The sequence below is a fragment of the Moschus berezovskii genome, chromosome 23, assembly GCF_049115385.1.
Source record: "Moschus berezovskii isolate FMDL1 chromosome 23, NW_MosBer_1.0, whole genome shotgun sequence".
In the NCBI taxonomy this organism is placed as follows: Eukaryota; Metazoa; Chordata; class Mammalia; order Artiodactyla; family Moschidae; genus Moschus; species Moschus berezovskii.
In genome coordinates this window covers 58,135,708-58,156,963 of record NC_142482.1, presented here as the reverse complement: position 1 = coordinate 58,156,963, position 21,256 = coordinate 58,135,708, and the positions used below count along the sequence as shown (strand labels likewise).

Sequence of the window (21,256 nt, the reverse complement as noted above, 5' to 3'; positions counted from 1 at the left end):
CAGGAAGATCCCCTGGAGCAGGCAATGCAACCCACTCCAGTATCCTTGCCTGGGGAATCTCACGGACAGTGAAGCCTGAGGGGCTACAATCCACAGGGTTGCAAAAGAGTTGGACATGACTCAGAGACTAAACAACATTTTCCCTTCAATTTAAAAATTCAGATCATGAAGTTTCCTAGCACCTTTGATGACTAATAGGAAATCTGTCTTGTGATATATATACTTACAGGACACAGGATGACAACTCTTCTTCCTCTATCCCCTATACTCCACAGAGAAATTAAAGCACATTTTATTTAATGTACACTCTTAAATGATCAGAGAAAAGCCTAAGATTTAAAGTTTAAGTATACTTTACTTTCCCTCTTCATAACAAAATCCAACCTTTATTTCTCCTCTTTATAACAAAATTCCAACAAAGACATTCTTTTTTAAAAAAAAAAAAATCACAGAATTTTTATTTATAATGAAGTTATTCTCTCTGGACTTTAAATCATCAGTTCACTCCTACAACAGAGATTCAATTTAAATAAGACCACCAAAATGGAATGGAAAACGGAAAGCAGTCTATTTTTACATATCAATTTCTTTGACATGTCATAATGATGTATCAGCCTTGCAACATGGTCCATTTCCAGTGGAATTCTCAACAGACTGTGAGCATTGAGAGTCCCTTCTGTTGACGTTTCAGTCCAAGGTGTGCCGGGCGAGGCCCTCTTGATTGCTCTGGAGGTTAGACAAACAGGGTTCTGAAGAAAGGCCGACTTCATACGCAGTCCATCCACAAATGGATAGCACGCCGTCAGAGCCTTTGGTTTTTATAAGTCCGTTTGGAAAGTTAATTGATTGATGAATTAATTCTATTTTACAAACAGAATTTTACAAAACGAACCACTGCCTATACAGTTTGTGCCAACGTCCTTGACGTCCTTAGGGCCACTATTTTGTTTATCAGATCATATGGTGATGGCAGTCTTATTTTATCCATATTTTTGCTGTAAACATTGAGAAATATACCAAGGACAACTAAGAAACCAGACCACACATACCTAAGAGAAAGGAATAAGGGAAAAAAAGATTAATGTCAGAGTAACAATTTATCATTAACCACAGAATTTGATGATTTCACAAAAATTCTTTAATAAAATATTTTGCTACTGGATACCTAAAATAATCTAAAATAGTACTCATTTTAGATTAATCTAAAATAGCACTAAAATAGTATTTATTTTACAAATAATATTTAGGTCACAGTAGATGGAATTCTATATTTTTAATGTTAAGTATGTCGGAAAAGTATTTTACAGAATTTTAAATACAGCGCATTTGAATTTTGAGGATAATAGTAAATTCAAAGTCCAACACCTACCAGAAGTCTCATAAGTATGCTTAAAGCACTGGAAACATAAATCTGTCAGGGAATTTAACACAGCAGCCCAACTCGTTACCCCAGGGGGGACAGAATATACACAGACAGAAAGGGGCACATCTGAGAAAGCAGAACTGGCGTGGATTAATACAATGAGTACCTAACCCGCGCAGAAAGAGCAGCACACGGACAGGAAAGAAATCACACAGCTGCCCCTGCTCTAGCGGGGCACTGGTTCCAGAACTAACTCCCTCCACCCAGAGGATACTAACATCTGCGGATGCTAAGGTCTCTTACATAAAATGGCAAAGTATTTGCATACAGCCTATGCACAACCTTGTGTTATACTGTAAATCATCTCTAAATTATTATAAGACCTAACATGATAAATCTGCCATGCAAATTCAAATTGCACTTTTTTTGCAACTTTCTGGAATTTTTTTTTTCTTGAATATTTTTGCTTTGCAGTTGGTTTGAGTCTGTAGATGCAGATACCTGTGGATACGGAAGATGGACTGCACAGGGATGATAATTTATTGTGTGGTTACCTTTATGCTTCTGCACCTGACCCTTGAACAATGCAGGTTTGAAAAGCACAGGTCCACTTATATGTGTTTTTAAAATAAATACACAGTCGGTCCTCTGTGTGCATTTGTGGACTCCGTGGACACAAAGGGCTGACTGAAAGGGACTTTAGCATCCTCAGATTTCGGTCTATCGGGTCCTGGACCGGTACTCTGTGGATTCTGAGGGATGACTGTACAATGCCCATGTCTAATTCTGAATCTTCTCAATTACCAACCAGCATAAGTTTAAATGACGCTAATTTCAAATACATACTAGACAGTAAAGAAAACAGTCAGTGCTTCTACCAGAAGCCAGAAACTGAGAAAACCATTAGGGCACAATTTACAGAATATTTCTCTACCTCGAATCCTCTGTAGGAAAAGGCAGCAAATAACCTTACGAACCACCTATGTAGATATTTATAATTTGTATGTCTGACCAGGGCAAGGGGAATCCTGTCATCTCACCACATCATCCACATTCACTCATACGAGAAACAGGGTCACAGTGCATTGGGACTGGTTAGGCAATTTAAGTGCACAAAATGACTTCTTCAAAATAATTACATACATTTCTGAAACAGCAGAAGACACATCCACAAATGTGGGTCAAGATGAAAAGGATTCTTTACAAAGAAATTAAGGCCGTTTAAGAGGAAATGTGTAAGTACCTAAAGGTAGAGAGACTTGTTGAATTGAGAAGTACTTACTGGAACGTGAATGGTTTGGCAAAGAATATAAATGAAAGAACAATGGTCATTGCTTTTCTCCCTGTTGTCACTGTAGGGAGAAAAAGGTTGGTTTTAGAATGTGCCTACTATCTTGGTAATACTTTGGAAATCATCTATCTGACAAACCTTACAGAGCCTTCTGTGCACCAAGATCTACATGAGGTGCCAAGAAAACAAGTAAAAAAAAACCAAAAAACAGAAAGTCACTGCTCCTGCAACCATGGAGTTCACAATCTAGCAGGGTTACAGACATTAAGTAATAAGGCTAAATTTTACAGTACAACTGTAATAAGTACTTGATGGAGGCCATGTTGCTATGGAGCTTCATCATCTTTTAGAGAGACATTCTTAGTCTGGCAAGAAACGTTTTTCCAAGGCAGATAGGATTAGGTAGAAAGGGGGATATTCTTTCAAAGTGGCAATCTACAGGACATCCTAACACTCTAATGGTGGGCACAGCCAGATAAAATCATGAACATCTTTCCGGTCCTCTGCTCACTGTCCATCAGGGGTTATGGCCAGAAACCTTCCTCCCAGTCCACCCACGGGGGACAGAAACTCCGCACGCGGCTCCAGGACACCTTCCTCCACTGGACCGTGTGTTCTGCTCAGCTCTTTCTCCTACTGGCCCTCCGTGCCCAGACTCTAGTTCCTGGTACTTAAACGTTCAAAGCATGAATGAATGAATACCAGAATTGTTTTGGAAACATGTGTCAGAGCCTGACTCCCCAAATCTATTTTTCCTTCTACCTTAGTAAAAGGATCCCATTTTTTAACCAGGACACCTGCCCAGCCTCTCCTATAGTTGGTGTTGTCATGGAACTGGGTTTAGTCAACCAAGTGTCGATTCAAGTGTCAGCAGAAGTGCTGTCTCTAGGGGTGTGGTTTCCAGGGAGTTGACATAGAGAGACGGATGTGTCTTTCACGTTCTCTCCACCTTCCTGCCTGGAAGGAGGACGAAGACGGCAGAGCACAGAGACAGAGGGACTGGAGCCACTGCACCGGCCTGGGCGGCGCGGGCCATACGGTTAAGAGGACAGGTCTGGAGTCACACGCGTGTTACATAATCTAATCACCACACCGGCCTGGGCGGCGCGGGCCATACGGTTAAGAGGACAGGTCTGGAGTCACACGCGTGTTACATAATCTAATCAAGTACGCCATTCTTACCTGTTACAGCAAGAAGTGCACCGAAAATTTTAATCAAAGCCAGAACAAAAGAGATTCCAAAATACCCAGTGAGGGAAAAAAGGAAAGCATAACCATAGGTCCGAATTGGATCCTGTAACATAAAAAAGCCTTTTCTAACAAAAAATGCAATCAAACTCTGAGGTATTATAAATGAAATAAAATTACAGATTTTAACCAACTTCTTGAGCAATAACAAGCCATTCAACAATGCAGTCAAGCAAAGATTCTTATTTAGTTCTGATTTAATGGAAAAATAATGATGAAATTAAAAATCCCCAACTTATACATTATGAATAGTTTAAAAATTAACTTATAGAAAAGAACAAGGATAAAATAAATTTAAATATAAATCATTTCATTTCTAAAATAATTTCTGATCTACATATACTATATTAAAGGAGTCATCAAGCTAAATGAAATACAGTCTTTTTGAACAAGGAGAATCAGAAATACAGAGGAAACTATTTAATGGAAGATGTTTATTTTAAAAAATGTGATTAATGTTTACCTTTGAACAAAATGTTACTGCAGGGCCTAATCCACTAGTGCATGTCAATCCCAATAAAATGTACACAAAACCGATTGAATACGAATATAAAACCTAGAGAAGAGAAAAAAAAGGTAGAAAAAAATGCTATTTAACCAAAGGTGGAAATGAACAGTTTTCAATATGTGGCTCAATTAATCTATTCAATTAAATGTATAGAAGAAACCATTTTAAAAGTAACATCATTGTTTCAATATGGCCTAATTTTCTGGAAATGATGGTTGATCCTGTTTATAAAGTTTTAGGTACAACATAACTTGTACAATGGAGAAGGCAATGGCACCTCACTCCAGTACTCTTGGCTGGAAAATCCCATGGACAGTGGAGCCTGGAAGGCTGCAGTCCATGGGATCGCTAAGAGCTGGGCATGAATGAGTGACTTCACTTTCACTTTTTACTTTCATGCATTGGAGAAGGAAATGGCAACCCACTCCAGTGTTCTTGCCTGGAGAATCCCAGGGACGGGGGAACCTGGTGGGCTGCTGTCTATGGGGTTGCACAGAGTCCGACACGACTGAAGCGACTTAGCAGCACAAGCAGCAACTTGTACAAGAGAACTCAGCAGTACTAATCCTTTCATATATGACTACCTATTCATTTTTTGCTTAGCTTAATTACTGAATTCAAACCAGATTTTAGTGTTGGGATCCTATAAACATACACAAGACAAAGGTACTCTGAAAACTACTCATTAGATGTGAAAAACCCAAATGTTAAGCTTGCAAAGACTATTAAAATATAATGAAAATAAGCAGTATATGGCATATTTATTATTTAATTTCTCAATTTTCCTACCCATCTTTCTATCCTGGTTTATTATAAGCAGAATCAGCATTATTGTCAAACTTGAAAACCTGCTATGTGTCAGGTACTGGTGCTAATGATGCTCCAGATAGATTAATCCTTTTTATTTCTCACAACCAGCTGAAGAGACAGGCATGCTTTTCTTTTTTCAGGCTATATGTTTTTTTAACCTTTTTATTTTGCATTGGGGTATAGCCGATTAACAAAAATGTGATAGTTTCAGGTGAGCAGTGAAGGGACTTGGCCATATACCCAGGTATCCATTCTCCCCCACCCTCCAGGCTGCCACGCAACACTGAGCAGAGTTCTCTGCGCTGTCCAGCAGGTGAGTCAGGCACTCCTGACCATCACCTCCTACCAGTGTGTGGATGGGAAAACTAAAACTTAAGAGACAGTAAGTCATCTTCCCGAGAGAGCTAGTACAGGGAGCATATAAACCAAGGCTACCTTAGATCAGAGTGCACGTCTGAACCACTGCATGGCACTCTCTTTCTAATTACCGACAGCCCCTTCATTCTCTGCTCTTTCCTGACCGAGGAAGAGTGGCGATGATCAAGAAAACTCCTGACCAAGATTAAGGTTCCTGTGCTCTCAGGGACTCCGCACAGATGCCCCACTCTGCTCCCAAAGTAACCTGCCCTACATATCCTTAAGGCAGTGAGCTCGGTCTAGAAAGGTGGTCGGCTGTAAAAGTAACGCAAACACACACACAAGGCATTTACTGCACACAAATACCAACCAGTCAGAAGACATACGGGAAGATAGTATCTGCAGCAGTAAGGGCAAAAGATCAAACACCGAACAATAGCTTCAACTAAAAAGCAACTGGATTTGTACAAGGAAACCTTTATGACGTCTGAGGGACATTTAAAGGAGACACTTGAAAAAGGGAAAGTCATGCCTCACGCTTGGGCTGAAAGAATGAAGGGCAGAGACGGCACCCTCCCTGGATGCATTTATAGTCCGCGCCGCGCCGTCACAGGGCCAGCGGGGTTTCTAGCTCACCTGGGGCGTGAGCACCCAGAACAACTACTGGTAGTAGCACACGAGGGACGACAATGGCTGGCCCTAACAGACGGCGAACGTCTGGTGACGAGGCTGCGGCCACACGCCTCTGCTGCAGAAACGGACTGCAAAGGGTAAGATTCTAAACCCTGCATCAGAACGCGAGAGGATGGACGAAGACATTTAAAATGAAAGTTGCAAGAGTGAATTATTCAATACGTGATACTAGGGCAAGTGGACAGTCATATGGAAGAAAATTTTTAGAAAGCTTTGGTTGGATCAAAGATTTAATAAATAAGGAGACTATAAAACTAGGAGGCAACTGGCACAAAATTCTTAAAATTTTATTAGAGTTGGAAAAGACCTTTTCAATAAATGCACAGCCAGAAGCCATGAAGCAAAAGATAAGCTAAACTACAAGCAAACTACAAACTTCTAAACGGAACATAATACCAGATACAAAAAAGGATAAAAATGATGCAACAGAAAATTTTTTAACATGCCCCAAACTCCATAAATCAAAGAGGAAAAAAATTATCAAATGCTTATCATAAGGTATTAGTGATGGTAATGGTATTTTACTTTTTACTTTCGTATGACAATTGAATGTGCTACTTTTATGAAAATAGTGATGATAAACCTGAGTTCAAAAATGCAATGCAAAAATGCAAGTCTTAAAACTGCATAAAACTAAGGACATCATCATTTTTGAGTCTGTCTGATGTGATGAAAAAGCACGAGAGCGTTTACCATTTCTGAATTAGAAGCATTATGCAGCTTCATAACTTTCTCTTGGACATTTCCAATGACAGCATCTGCACACAGGGCCAGCGAGATGAGGATCACACCTTCAAGAAGGCATAAGAAAAAAATAACCTCCTCATTCAAATGTATGACCAGTAATCAAGACTTATCAGACACTTAACTGGGCTAAAAAAACAGCAGACCTTAAATTACACTTGCTCAGTAGAGAACTTTTATCTACAGCCAGTTTTAACAGGCATGTAGATGATGTTATTCAAGAAAACAAAACTAATACTAATACACTGCATTAATGCCATCACCTTATTGTGTTTAATAATCACGTCAAATAATAGTTTTACGTTTAAAGTACTGATTTTTAATAGGACTTGAGATCATTGTTTTAAACAGTTATCCTGGATTTTACATGTGAAGTAGCTGACACACACATTTTTGTTTTAAAAGGCTCTTTTGGAAAGGCTCATCACGCCTAGAAATGAAGTCAGGCTGCTGAAGCACTTCAGCGGTTAGGTGACACGTCTGAGAGCAACGCTGTGCTGACCAAACACGGTGAGCAGTTGCAGAACCGCTGAGACCACCTCTCAGCGCCGTCGCCGCCCCACCCCCACGCGCAGGCGCCTTCACACCCAGCACTTCAGCCTCTCACTTTGACGCTCCCACTACCTTTGTGGGAGGCGAGCCATCATCTTTTTGATGTGAACCACTCCTATCCCGGGTGGCTCAGACGGTATCAAGAACCCGCCTGCAACGCAGGAGACACAGGTTTGATCCCAGGGTTGGGAAGATCTCCCGGAGGAGGAAATGGCAATCCACTTCAGTATTCTTCCCTAAAATACTGCATGGATGGAGGAGCCTGGCGGGCTATAATCCACGGGGTTGCAAGAGAGTCAGACACGACTTAGCGACTAAGCATGCACACGCCTCTAAAATGACTTTCCCCCTCAGTCTCCAAATATAATCTTCCTTTTGCAGATGCGGACACAATGAAGCTAAAACAATGAAAAGTCAGTGTACAAGTTTCTTTTTTCTTTCTTAAAACAACAATTACTACTGCGGTTCTATAACGTGTGTCTATAGTTTCAACCCAGTCCTTAAAAGATTCATCATACTTGAAAACAGGAGGAGATTCTAACTAGGCAAACAGCCTCCTGTCATGCCCAAATACAAGAGTACTGAAAACAATGGTTATGTTTCAGAGTTGTGACACTTTTACTACATCTTATATGAGAGTTCAAAAACTTTATGCTAGATATGACAACCACAGATGTCACACCATCATGTAAAACCCTAATGAAACTGTAAAAATTCTTACTCTGAACTGAAACGCTGACAAAATCCAAGACGACAAATACATTCCTTACCTGTCAGGTTGAAATTTGGTGCAACCGTGCTGTCAGCAAGGGTGAACCATATCAGGCCGAGGCTCATACATAAGGCAGCAGACACGTCTGCAACATTATAACGCTTTCCTGTGTATAAAAAAGGGTAAGTCAACCTCATGATGCAATTACCCACTCAGCACAGTGTTGGATCTATGTGTCTTAACAAGCTCAGCATGGATTGCTTTTTATATACAATGTCAGAAATGATCAAGAACATTTTAGTCAAGGCGTGGGATGGTCACAGAAGGGTTTCTGAAAATTAAATTATCCTGTGAGCACCAAAATGTCCTTTAAATTAGACACAAAACCCTTCTTTCATCTGCTATGATAGTGATTAAATTAGAACATTTAAAAGGTTTGTGGAATTAGTGCCTATGAATTCTCTTATAGTTTGTAAGTTTACAAAGTAACCAGAGTAGTTATTCATGCTATATATAAGTTTGCAAATACTACAGTCAACTTCTAAATTGGTGAGGATTAACTTATTTCAGTACTGCTAAGTCACTTCAGTCGTGTCCGACTCTGTGTGACCCCATAGACGGAAGCCCACCAGGCTCCCCCGTCCCTGGGATTCTCCAGGCAAGAATACTGGAGTGGGTTGCCATTTCCTTCTCCATACATCTACATTTAAATAAGGAAATTACACAGTGTAACTTTTTGGAAGGATTGTAATGAAATATTCTTATACAGGTTAAGTCACTTACAAAGTTAAATGTAATTTTTAATAGGAGCTGAGATCATTATTTTTTCCTATGTAAACAGTTATCCTGAAATTACACGTTTCAGTTGACATACATATTTTCATTTTAAAAGGCTCTTTTGGGAAGGCTTATAATGCATAAAATGAAGTCAGGGCTGCATGAGAAATCTAGTGTTATCAAAACAGGAATATTCCTCACGACAGTCATATGAACTTGCTCCATGGCTTGTCACTGTCACAGCTTCCGCTTTTAACTCCTGCTTTCAACTCCTGCTTTCACAGGCCTGTATCTTAGCTGGGGCTCAGCAGAGTGGGTTAAAGAACACTTTTGCTCAGTTTAAGCTTTACTTTATCGTGAGAATTACCCATCTGCACAACAGAGGTGGAGAGAGGAGCCCTGGAGAGTAGGAAAATCAAAGAGTTGAAAACAGAGCTTTCCAGGTACTTCTGAGCTAAGTCTTCAATATGTGAATGTGGTCTTTTGGCAATGCAGCAGACTCCAGGCAAAAAGAATAAAACAGAATACTATTTTGATTTTCCCCAAGTTCAAAGGTTTCAGATCCTGAGGTATACCAGGGAAGTATCAGTGTTTTTATAATATCTTATTTATATTAGATTATCACTCAGAATTGTTACAATACCTAGAATGTTCATTAAAGATATTAATTGGAGTTTAATGTTTTTCCTAATGCTAGATGTCACAGCATATCCTGTTAGCTTCAAACAGTATGAAAACATATCATTACTATACCTTGAATAAAAACTCCTCCTAGCATAACAGGAATCAATTTGCAGCACTTGAAGATGACTTGGGTAGGATAATTCAGGTAGCCCAAGGAAGTGTTTGATAACCCCATAGTACCCACAGTTAGAAAAGCTATTATCATGTAGGTTTTTCCTGGTATTCTGTAAAAGACAATTTTCAAAATCTTCATTTTGGGACCCAATTATACTACTGTAAGAGAATGTGCTTACAATGTGTAAATTCCTAATTACTCTTCTAGTTTCTGTTTACTACTTCTAGAAATATTGGTAAAATATCACTATTCTTAAAGGTATAGCACTGCTTACTTGTATAAGAGAATGATGGTAAAAATTAACAGTTTACCCTTATTTAATGAACTGCAGGTGAGGACTCTCAACTGTGTGAAAAAGTAGTACACTAGAGAGTTACTTAGATTCTTACTGAAAGTATAAATGTTTGTTACATTTAAGGTTTTTTTAACAGTAGTTACAGTTACATACAAAAACCATCTTGACTAAATGTAGAAAATAAGGATCAATTTTTAAGAAATACTGGCTTCTAAAATGGTAAAAAAGCACCTTGCTGTCGCCGTTGTTCAGTCACTAAATTGTGTCCTCAGTCCATGGGATTCTCCAGGCAAGAACACTGGAGTGATTGCCATTTCCTTCTCCAGGGGATCTTCCTGACTCAGGGATCCCACCTGGGTCGCCTGCATTGCAGGCAGATTCTTCACCGTCCGAGCCACCAGGGCAGCCTTAGTTAACTCTCAGCTCCTTTTAACTCCTAACTGCTGTTCTGTTTCCTCATGTTTCCATCTAGCATTAGGAAAAATATATCTATCCATTCTGCTCGAATAATCAGAGCAGAATTTCTCTAGGAAGTCCATGGTGGTTTAAAACTCTAGATGATTTTTATTACCATAACGTCTTATGCCTTATTTCTAATGCTATTAATTCTATAAATTGTTAAAACAACCAACTTTCAGATGAGGAATCCGACTCTCTCATGATCCCAGATGTTCTACTTTGGGTTCCAATTGGACTTCCTAAAGGAGACTCTTCATATGGTAACTTCAGAATTTTGAGCTATTCTTGGGAGCATATGTTTACTTTGAAGAGATACTCAATGGTCTAAAATAATAACCTTGTACATTCACATAGTTCTGTTATGTTGCACTTTTAGATTTATGTTGCAGATTTAGATCTAGTCTTAATTTTGGGATTTGTGTTCATGTTTAAATCAAGACAACAAAATTCCACATTTTTTTTTACATGGCTATGCATAAGGCAAAATAATTTACTAGAAAAGTTCAATTAAAATGTATCACTTCCAATTCAATTTTGAGACCTTTGCTTATACTTAACTACGAACACAGTGGTCAATATTAAAAATCCACGTGGAAATAACTGGGCATGCCCATATGTATCAGTGTACAGACACTGGTTTCTACACTGTCCGTGGGATTTAACCCTCAGTGGGGGTTACCGGTGAAGGAGGGACAGCACTACTTCTCGTTCATAAATTGCAAGCAGTGGCCAGAAAATTCAAGTCAGAAGAATCACAAGACTAGAAAAGCAGTGCAGTAAAGGAGAGGGGAAACCAGCCTGCAACTCAGGAAACCTAAACTCAGCAGGGTCCAACGCGGGGCATGAGCTCGTGGAAATCCCAGCGCTCCTCCAGGTTTGCTTTCTCACTGGTGAAATGAGGCTAGATGTCACCATCTTGCCTCTAGGACTCTCACTGCTGCTACTTGAATACGCCAACTACCTACTACTTTAGATATGATGGGGAAGCTGTTAACTTTGAAAAGTCCTTTGAAAAGCAATTTGACAGATCTCCTTTACTGAAATCTCACACAGGGTAATTAACAGCAAAGTTACAAGGTCATCTTCGCTGAAATAACAAGGTGTACCCTTAAGGTATTCTAGGCTATGACGTGTGATACCACACACCACCATGTTTCATCCTCAACATGAGACAGGGACCGTGTAAGAAACCTCCCTGAGGAACGGACAGAACTAACAGCAGGCTCCAACCCACATTTTCTAACCCCCAATTCTGCACTCCTGCAAGCTCATGGATATTCACATAACTACAGGAAGGGAGAAAAAACTAAGCGAAGAATTTGACTAATTAGAGATCTAAAGAGCAGTGCTACTTAAATAAATTCAGAGATAGATACATACACTTGGAAATAAATTCAGAAATATGCGATTGGGCATGTTTTCACTGTAATACACCTTTAAAGATTTTTTTTTTTCCTAAAAAGGGTTTTAATGTGCCTTGGAATGAAAAGTTTTCAATTCATAATTACATTTTATTATAGGCCTATAAATTCTTCTACCTAATTTCTTCACCTGTGTTTACATCAAACACAGATGGCTTTATCTTTAAATATGTTATGGGCATGTGATTTGAAGGCTGGGAAAAACATGACTGACAGCTCACTCTCCATCTTCTGGTAGTTGAGAAGGAGCTGTATCTTTTTAAAATTTACCACTTAGGAGGATGCGTCATCTTGTGTTTTTTTCATCTAATAAATAGAGCATTGAGATTTTTTACTTTAAAGCAATCAGAGGTCCAGCAGTTTGTAATACATAATAAATCATCAAGCTTCTATGTTTATTAGTCTTGACAGATGCATTTACTTACTTCCTATTCTATCTCCCATGGCTGAGCTAACTTTTGCGGTGTTTCAGAGCATGAAAATAATAAAGAAGGTCTTGGAATCAAACATTTTTAAAATTGCTGCCATAATAATTCATTGGCAATATAGAGGTTGAGAGGTAAAATCAGACTGATGATACTGATGCTGCTCATTTAAATATTTACAATTTTATAGCTATCTTCATACAAACATCAAAAACACTTATTTAAGAAACGAAAAGTAGCTATGAGAATTTTTTATTTTTACTGAAAGATTAAACATTTATATCAATGAAGACAATGTCAACACTGTTTTCTCCTTGGTACATTTAAACTATCCAATATATGCATGAAATACTCACATTTTAGGGTCTGACATGACAGGATAACCACACTTAAACTTACCCAGAAAACATTATATTCAAATTCCCCACCACCTTCTGATATAAGAGACAAGGTTTTCATTGCATATTGTTCAATATGCCAGGAAAAATATTTCAAGATATTACTCAAACCTAGGTGGTCATTAATTTAAAAGATACTGTCATATAAACTCTTAAGTTTTGAAGGGAAGGAATATTATGAAATTTCTCTAATGTCCATGAATATAATCCCGACTGCTGGTTATTACAAATATGATAAGTGGAACATATCCCACAAAACAAAGCACTAACTATCCATTTCAAAAACCAGTATAAAAATAGGTATTGATAGTTCATATCAAGGCCACTCTTAGGTAGTGTAAAATTTTCAGTAATCACACCTATTTCCACTATAAGAATATATATGCACATACGAATACGTTCTGTTTTAAAAATCTATCTTATTATTGAGTCTAAACAACGTTTTGTTTTTGGTTGCACTGTGTGGCTTGTGGGATTTCAGTTCCCTGACCAGGGACTGCACCAGGGCCCCTGCAGTTAAGTGCAGAGTCCTGACCACCAGACCATCAGGAAATTCCTTCAACAATGTTTTGGTAACAATACACTTTAGGGGATACTACTTTTTTCAATATATAATGGAAATATAAAATTTTTAATACATTGACAACACTGGTGAAAATTCTTGGGTATTAAATGTTTTATTAACATAAAACATATATTTCACACATAACATACTCCATGTGCCAAAAATAATAAAACAAAAAAATTAACTACTAGTCATGTACTTAACTGCCAAAAAAAATAAAACAAGCAAACCACATACCTTCTCCTTTTGTCCTGAATTAGCTGAAGTTCTATTAGGCCAAAGATGGAGTAAAATGCAAACTGCACTAAAGTAAGATACCAGCCATAGGGCTTAAAACCCTCCACTGAAAATATTAATTCCTGTCAAGAGATACACGAACAGTTAAGTTCAGTGGCGGATCAATCCCCTCACAATGAATTCATATAAGCACAGCATTTTAATAGAAACCAAGCTTCACCCCTCAACACAGCAACATGAACCAAAAAACATCCAAATGTAAGGCTTCTGAGAGATAAAATTAGAGAAGCTCAGAGGCCTTTAAAAAGACATGACAGCAGACATCCAGCACAATGGGAGTAGGGGAGGAAGAACTAGGAAGTAGCCCCATCACGTGCTTTTCTCCTTTTTTAAAAGACCAAAATTAAGAGAGTTGCCCAAAACAATGAGGGAGGCAGCTGACTGAAGAACTCATGTACGCTTTAAAAAGCAAGTCTCATTAGAAGTACCTCAAGCCTGTTTTCCTATATTAACATGATCATTCAGCTCACTAATTAATAGGTTTTTTTTAGAATTCCCGTGCAATGGACTATATAAAAAACTTCCCCTTATAGAAGAATGGTTACTCTTCCTAAACATAATGTTACATCATGAAAAAAATTTGTTAATTGTTAATAAGCCATTCTTAATCTCATTAAGAAGTAGTCTAATAAAGTTATCTGGCTTAACTGAATAAATCATCTACCACATACATAAATATTATATAAAATTGCATAATATATAAATACTATATATTTCAGCTATACTTTAAGTAAATTTTAAAAAGATGAAATTGATGGACAAATTTATGTTCAAAGAAAAATTAAACACAGGCTCTAAAAAGATCCTGATCTGATTTTGTCCATTTAGGATTCTGTGCAATTTGCCAAATTTAGATTTCATGTTTAAGTAAGTCTGTGAGTTATTTAGTAGGAGTTATCTGGTTTATAAAAACATAAAAAATATCTTTATTAATATCCTGACACTAGGTAAATATTTCACTTTCTATATTGCTAAATTTACTACAAAACCCCGTTTTCTTTAAACTATTTTAATATGGAGTTTTATGGAAGAGTTAATAGCAATGTCAGTTCTCACAAAAGTAATGTTAAAATTTAATCAGTTTAATTTTAAAAGAAACTTTGAACGTATTAGTTTTAAGTTAAAATCCCTGATCATTTATCAAACAGAAAAAAATATAATGAAATTTGTAAATTTCTAATTCATTTTCCATTACAATGGCTAACTTTGCTCCCAAGCTATTTGGTAACAATGGTATTTCAAAGGAGAAAAATATGCTTCTCAACAAGAAATTCCAACATCTGATAAAAGTTACTATTTTGTGTTGTTCTTCACTATTATACCTGAATTTTTATATCATCTTCTAGTGGAAAAATCAGTTATCAATATAAATATTAAGATTTTAAAATTCATGTTGTTTTACATTAAGACACCCTATAGCACTTTTAGAAGCAAAGGAATAGTCACAATTCTATTTTCTATTTTTAAACTTTTATATTTCATTTCTATAAGATAAAGGAAAAGCAAAGAATAATTTTTAAGATCACTCTGATTACAAAGAATATCAGAAATATCTACATTTAAGAAAATGCATCACTTTCCTTTTCTTGAATTATAAAGATTTCTCATGTTAGGGAATTGCAAAGAAAAAGCAAGTTGGTAAAGGCTGAAAATATCCACTAATGAACTGACAATTGAGAATATGTCTGCTGTTTACACTAGCCTGGATTGTCATCCATCCAGCTCATGTCTTTGAAGGTCAGGACTTTGCTGGTCAGATGTATACAATTATCCCACAAAACAACACAAATACAAGACAAACTGTGGCAATGCTAGACATTTTTTGCAGAGGCAAAAATCACAGAAAAATAAGGCTCTGGCAAAATTGGCTTCCCTTGTAGCTCAGTCAGTAAGAGTCTGCCTGCAGTGCAGGAGACTCGGGTGCGATTCTTGGGTAGGGAAGATGCCCTGCAGAACCCACTGGCAACCCACTCCAGGATTCTTGCCTGGAGAATCCCATGGACAGAGGAGCCTGGTGGGCTACAGTCTATGGGACTGCGAGAGCTGGACACGACGGAGCAGTAAGCATGAAGCTGGTTTATAAGAGGAAACCAACAAGGATGAGAACACAACAGATACTTAAAGTAAAGAATGATTCAAATAGCACAGGAGTAAAGACACACCCCTGGAAAAATAGTAAACAGCCAGATATATTCTTGCAAAATGACCTCTTACTGAGCTCCAGGAATTTAAAAGTGAACGGGAATATGACTTTTGTCCTGTTGTTCAATTTTATGTGAAAACTGTGTTCCAAAATACTAATCAATACTTGAATCATTTTCTTTAAACAAACAAAAAAGGGTTATAATTACTTATTATATATTCTCCAAAATATAACACTTCATATTTTTTCATAATTTCAGTTTTTAAAAATTGTCTCCCGCTCCCCTTCCCCCATGTAAAATACTTCACTCTAAAATCTGGATCCCTGTTTTCAGCCAATTTTATCGTGAGTAGCCCTTTTCTACTAATATACTAAGAAACTCAAATTTGTGAATCAACTTGCTATCCTACAAAGGGAAATCTCTTGGACAAAACTGTTGGTAGTGCTCATAATGAGCTCAACTATTACAAATAATTAACATTTTTTTACCTGTAAATATCCATAAATTAGGTAAAATACAAAAACTCCAAACACATTCAGTTTGCTGAATCTGCTGAGACTGATGCCAAGCACGACAATGTCATCTACAGACTTGATGTGTGGCGACATGGCCTGGGCTGTGGAGGGGACAGTGATGGAGACGTGCTTCCTGGAGCTGCTGAACTTGAGATCCATGGTTCCTGTTTTGCTGCATTCAGTGCTACCAAAGTTATCTTTGTTGGTTTCCTCTCCTTTGTTCAGTCCTCCTCCTGCCCGCTGAGCCAAGTCCTACAGGAGGAAACAACAATTCAAGCAAAACATTCAGACCACCAAGTAAAGTGCTATGCTCCAAATACTATCTCAGGTCACATTTTGAAATTTATATAGGTAAGAGTCATTCTCTCAGGATATTAATACATTAGTTCTCTTCTTCAAGCTCCCAATCGACCAAAACGGGTTCACCCTCCAAACAATTTACCTTCACCTGGTAAAGACCAATACATCACTAAATACACACCATTCTTATCTCCACAGCAACAAAGCAAAAGCTTTGTATTTATTTCAAAGAATAAAGGTGCCTTTATCATGCTTCTATTTGCAGTGAGGATATGATTTTTAAAGCCCACAATAGTATATGCAGAACCTCTTCAACATTAAAGTCAATCTCTAATTGTAGAAGAGAGTAAAGAACAGCCCAAACTCCTACAGCTGCTAAGCCAACTGTAAAATTTATCTGCTAATGACACTGTAAAATAAAGTCAAACATATGTAAGTTATGTAAAAATCCAGATTTGTCTGAGATTATAGAAAAGATACTATGCTTTAGCAACAGCATCTCTTGAGTTAAAAGGAAATGTTTTCTTCCTTTGGAGAACATTACTGTAATTTAAAACGTCTTTGGTACAGTTGTTCAGTGGGTATCAAGCTTCAGTTACACCAGATAACTCTGGCTCTAGGCATCACCTGTTGCAGAGACCCTATACCACAGTGCCTATGGCTAACTATGTGGGACTGTGCACTCAATCATTCGTTAAGCGGGTAGATCTTACGTAAAGCATTCTTAATAGCAACACACACACAACTCCACACCCACACCCAGGGGACACAAGGCACTTCTGGTGGGGATAGATATGTCTATTACCTTGCGGATGGAGATGGGATCACAGGTGTATGCCCAAACTCATCCAATTCTATTAAACATGTGTATTTCTCGTATGCATCAATTATACCCCAATAAAGCTGTTTAGAAAAAAGAAATAAAAAAGTTCTTGGGTTTGTAAAAAGTGAAAAGACATCACGTTTTGTTAGTTTGTGGAAAAAAATATCGTGAAAGCTCCACAGATGACTGTCAATTTCTCTTTGGAGTAACAGAAACTGAAAAATAAACTCATGTAAAAGTTGACGAGAGAGTGTAGAAGTATGACAAAGTGCAGGACAAACTTATTAAGAAAAAATTACTTTCCTCCAAGAGACTGTTACAATCCCAGGGGGAACTAAAACACAGACTCTACTTGAAGGGAGAGGATAATAATAATTTTGACAGTGCATTATCTGGAAATCTTAAAAGAAAAAACAAAACAAAACACCCCCCTGTGATATGGAAGTTTAAAACGGTAATAATTAGTTACTTCTTCAAGATCCCTTCCAATCTGCTGAGTTACAGAGATTAAGTAGGCCCCTTTCTGCAATTTAAACTTGGGGTCAAGGCTCTGAATACAACTTGTAACTAACAGGAATACAGAGGCATCGAAGAATGTTTGTTGAACAAGCTACCTGCCATATTTCTAGGCAGAAAAATGTGTAACTTGAGTTTTTACTGCATTTCCTCTCCGTGTTTCTTCTTTTACACACGTTATTTCCCACACGCTTAATCAATGTCATCTCTGTTTAGACGTTTAAAGTCATCTTGCAGGATCCCCTTGAGATACGACTTTCATTATAAAGCATGCCTTAAAAGACCTTACCTAAATGTTGTGTTTGAGTGTAGAAGAAACAAAAAGGTTAGCAACTATTTTCCATACGTTTTGGCCTGGGTGTAGAGCACCATTCAAACAAATCTGTCCTTGTGTAGGTTTTAAAACCTCCTCTCCCTTCCTGGAACTGAGAATGCAATGTTTTACTAAACAGAACATCACTGGTTTAGATTATGTGACTGATGAAGGTGGATACTGAGCTCTGATCGCCAGTAACTGTGATCCTGACAGCCATATTCCTTCCATTTCAGGCATTAGTGACTGATATTAATCATCATTTGAAATAAAAAAGCAGCATTTCCAGCACATATTGAAATTTAAAAATAAACGAATGGTGAAAACATTGATTTAAAATGACCTACTGAAATAAAATTTAATTTCTTAATCTATTCTTTCTTAACCTTTAGAAGTCTCCCACTACAAAAAGGTAGACTATAATGAAAATATGCTACTATGATGTGAATAACCTAAAAAAACCCCCCGATTTTGTATTTTGCCACACTATGCTTTACAATTAAAAGAATTTTGCCATTTATACCTAGATTAACTGGACTCTGGATATTAATCATGACCTGTGGTGTATAATTATAAAACAGAGAAAACAAGATTCTGTGTTATTTCTTAGAATACACTTCACTGCACAAAGTTCAAGAAAGAAACTATGTGCTCATTTTTAAAGGTTACTCTTTTTCAGATTGCTGGGAGAAATATCAATAACCTCAGATACGCAGATGACACCACAGAAAGTGAAGAGGAACTCAAGAGCCTCTTGATGAAAGTGAGAGAGGAGAGTGAAAAAGCTGGCTTAAAATTCAACATTCAGAAAACTAAGATCATGGCATCCGGTCCCATCACTTCATGGCAAATAGATGGGGAAACAATGGAAACAGTGAGAGACTTTATTTTCTTGGGCTCCAAAATCACTGCAGATGGTGACTGCAGCCATGAAATTAAAAGATGCTTGCTTCTTGGAAAGAAAGCTATGACCAACCTAGACAGCATATTAAAAAGCAGAAACATTACTTTGCCAACAAATGTCTGTCTAGTCAAAGCTATGGTAATCATGTATGGATGTGAGAGCTGGACTATAACGAAAGATAATTGCCAAAGAATGCTTTTGAACTGTGGTGTTAGAGAGTCCCGTGGACTGCAAGGAGATCCAACCAGTCCATCCTAAAGGAAATCAGTCCTGAATATTCATTGGAAGGACTGATGCTGAAGCTCCAATACTGTGGCCACCTGATGTGAAGAACTAACTCATTTGAAAAGACCCTGATGTTGGGAAAGATTAAAGGCAGGAGGAGAAGGGGGTGACAGAGGATGAGATGGTTGGATGGCATCACCAACTCAATGGACGTGGGTCTGAGCAAGCTGCAGGAGTTGCTGATGGACACGGAGGCCTGGCGTGCCCCAGTCCATGGAGTCACAAAGAGTTAGACATGACTGAGCAACTAAACTGACACTTTTTCCCCAAGTGAGAAAACTAAAATTAGGATTGAATAAGTATATTGAGAAATTAAATACATATAAAAGTGTTAGTTGCTCAGTCCTCTTGGACTGCAGCCTGAGAGGTTCCTCTGTCCATGGGATTCACCAGGCAAGAATACTGGAGTGGGTTGCCATTTCCTCCTCCAGGAGATTTTCCTGACCTAGGGATAGACCCTGTGTCGCCTGCAGTGCAACCGGATTCTTAACGCTGACCCACCTGGGAAGCCCTAAGTACAAATAACACTTATCTAAATTATTTTCAAAGGTTGTATCTCTCTTCCGAATCCCAAACTATGTCAATTAGAAAAACGTCCATCCAATAAACAGTTCTAGACGTCTGACACCTCACTGCAGAAGAAATGCATATGCCCAATACTTAAATAAATAAAAAAAAGAACACCGAACCCTTTTCCCTTCTTTCAACCTCTCAGAAAACAAAAAGGTGGTGGGAGAGAGTGAAACTGCGAAGCCTGGGGAGTCTGCAGAGCTACGAGTGGAAGGTCATGACACGAACTTGACAACCCGATGAGGGCAATCACCTTGCACCGCAGGTGGACAGCGGAGTACCACACAGTGCCCAGCGGCACGCAGAACCGGGAAGCAGTTGTCAACTCTCAACGCTGTCGCGGTAGGAAGCCAGGAGAGGGCTGACAGGGATCCAGAGGCCCGGGGGGCGGGGGGTAGCCGAGCAGACCAGACCCTCCCAGAGGCGGTCTCGGGCCTGCGGGCCCACACGCCGGCCCGAGCGAGCTCCCGCCGGCCGGGGCGCACGCGGGGAGACCGCGCCAGCAGGCTTCCGTTAAGCCAGGCCCCGGCGCCCCGTCTTCCGACCTCGTCCCGCTCCCTCACGAGGAGGCAGGCGGGCCGTGTCACGGTTCTCGGGGGGACCGGGAGGGCTGGGTCCCAAACACGGCCGAAGGCCCGGGGGTCGCGGGGGCCCTGGGTCACCCGGAAAGGGGACCCCAGCCCAGGAGCCGCCTCAGCCGGACGCAGCGTCTCCCCCTCCCCAGTCCGTCGCCATCACCTCCTGCGTCTCCTCCTCGCTCACTCCGGCACTTGCCGCCTCAGCCGCCGCCTCAGCCGCCGCCTCCGCCGCCGCAGCCTCGCCAGGTGCTCGCATCCCCGGCGCCCGCGCGCCACTTCCGCTTATGTGTCCGGCTGCGCGTGCGCAGTCGCCCGGCCCCGCCCCCGACGGCCCCGAGCCTCCGCCGGCGGGGGCGCGTGTGTCTACGTCTCGCGCATGCGCCCTCTGCCCCGGCGCTCGCAGGCCCAGCGCCGCTGTGGTCCAGATTTGATGCTGCGAGCTCGCTGCTCCGCCCGTTAAACGTAGCGTCCCGGCGGCGAGCGACTGTCGGGTGGAGAGCTCGCCTCCTCCGAGCTGTGCTGCTCGTGTTTCTAGTCTTCGAGCCTCTGAGCCCGTGCAGCTCCTCTGGCTGCAGGGCGGGGGACGCTGGGCCC

At 39.5% G+C, this 21,256-nt stretch overlaps 1 protein-coding gene across 5 annotated transcripts; it reads right to left on the bottom strand.

The window, feature by feature from the left end:
- Window positions 1-341: 341 nt before the first annotated feature.
- SLC35B3 (solute carrier family 35 member B3) lies at window positions 342-20,938 on the bottom strand. 5 transcript variants are annotated; one of them, XM_055406632.2, is made up of 11 exons: window positions 20,823-20,934; window positions 17,479-17,576; window positions 16,347-16,625; window positions 13,655-13,776; window positions 9,809-9,963; window positions 8,337-8,444; window positions 6,964-7,061; window positions 4,366-4,458; window positions 3,837-3,948; window positions 2,646-2,715; window positions 343-1,049 (listed from the first exon to the last, which is right to left on the bottom strand). In XM_055406632.2, exons 3-11 carry the CDS (start codon window positions 16,530-16,532, stop codon window positions 899-901), a joined length of 1,095 nt encoding a protein of 364 aa, XP_055262607.2. In that variant the 5' UTR covers window positions 16,533-16,625; window positions 17,479-17,576; window positions 20,823-20,934; the 3' UTR covers window positions 343-898. The 5 variants fall into 5 exon arrangements, with proteins under 5 accessions (XP_055262610.2, XP_055262607.2, XP_055262608.2 ...); XM_055406633.2 differs by lacking the exon at window positions 20,823-20,934 and adding an exon at window positions 20,338-20,813; XM_055406631.2 differs by lacking the exon at window positions 17,479-17,576 and having other exon boundaries at window positions 20,823-20,938.
- Window positions 20,939-21,256: the final 318 nt, after the last annotated feature.

What these genes read in the sequence shown, in the direction of transcription:
- SLC35B3 (XM_055406631.2), bottom strand. Translation starts at nt 20,918, where the DNA reads ATGCGAGCACCTGGCGAGGCTGCGGCGGCGGAGGCGGCGGCTGAGGCG. An exon ending in ACCAAATTTCAACCTGACAG is followed by an intron (nt 7,062 to 8,336) that starts GTAAGGAATGTA and finishes GCCTTCTTGAAG; the next exon opens with GTGTGATCCTCATCTCGCTG. An exon ending in CAGTAACATTTTGTTCAAAG is followed by an intron (nt 3,949 to 4,365) that starts GTAAACATTAAT and finishes TTTATGTTACAG; the next exon opens with GATCCAATTCGGACCTATGG.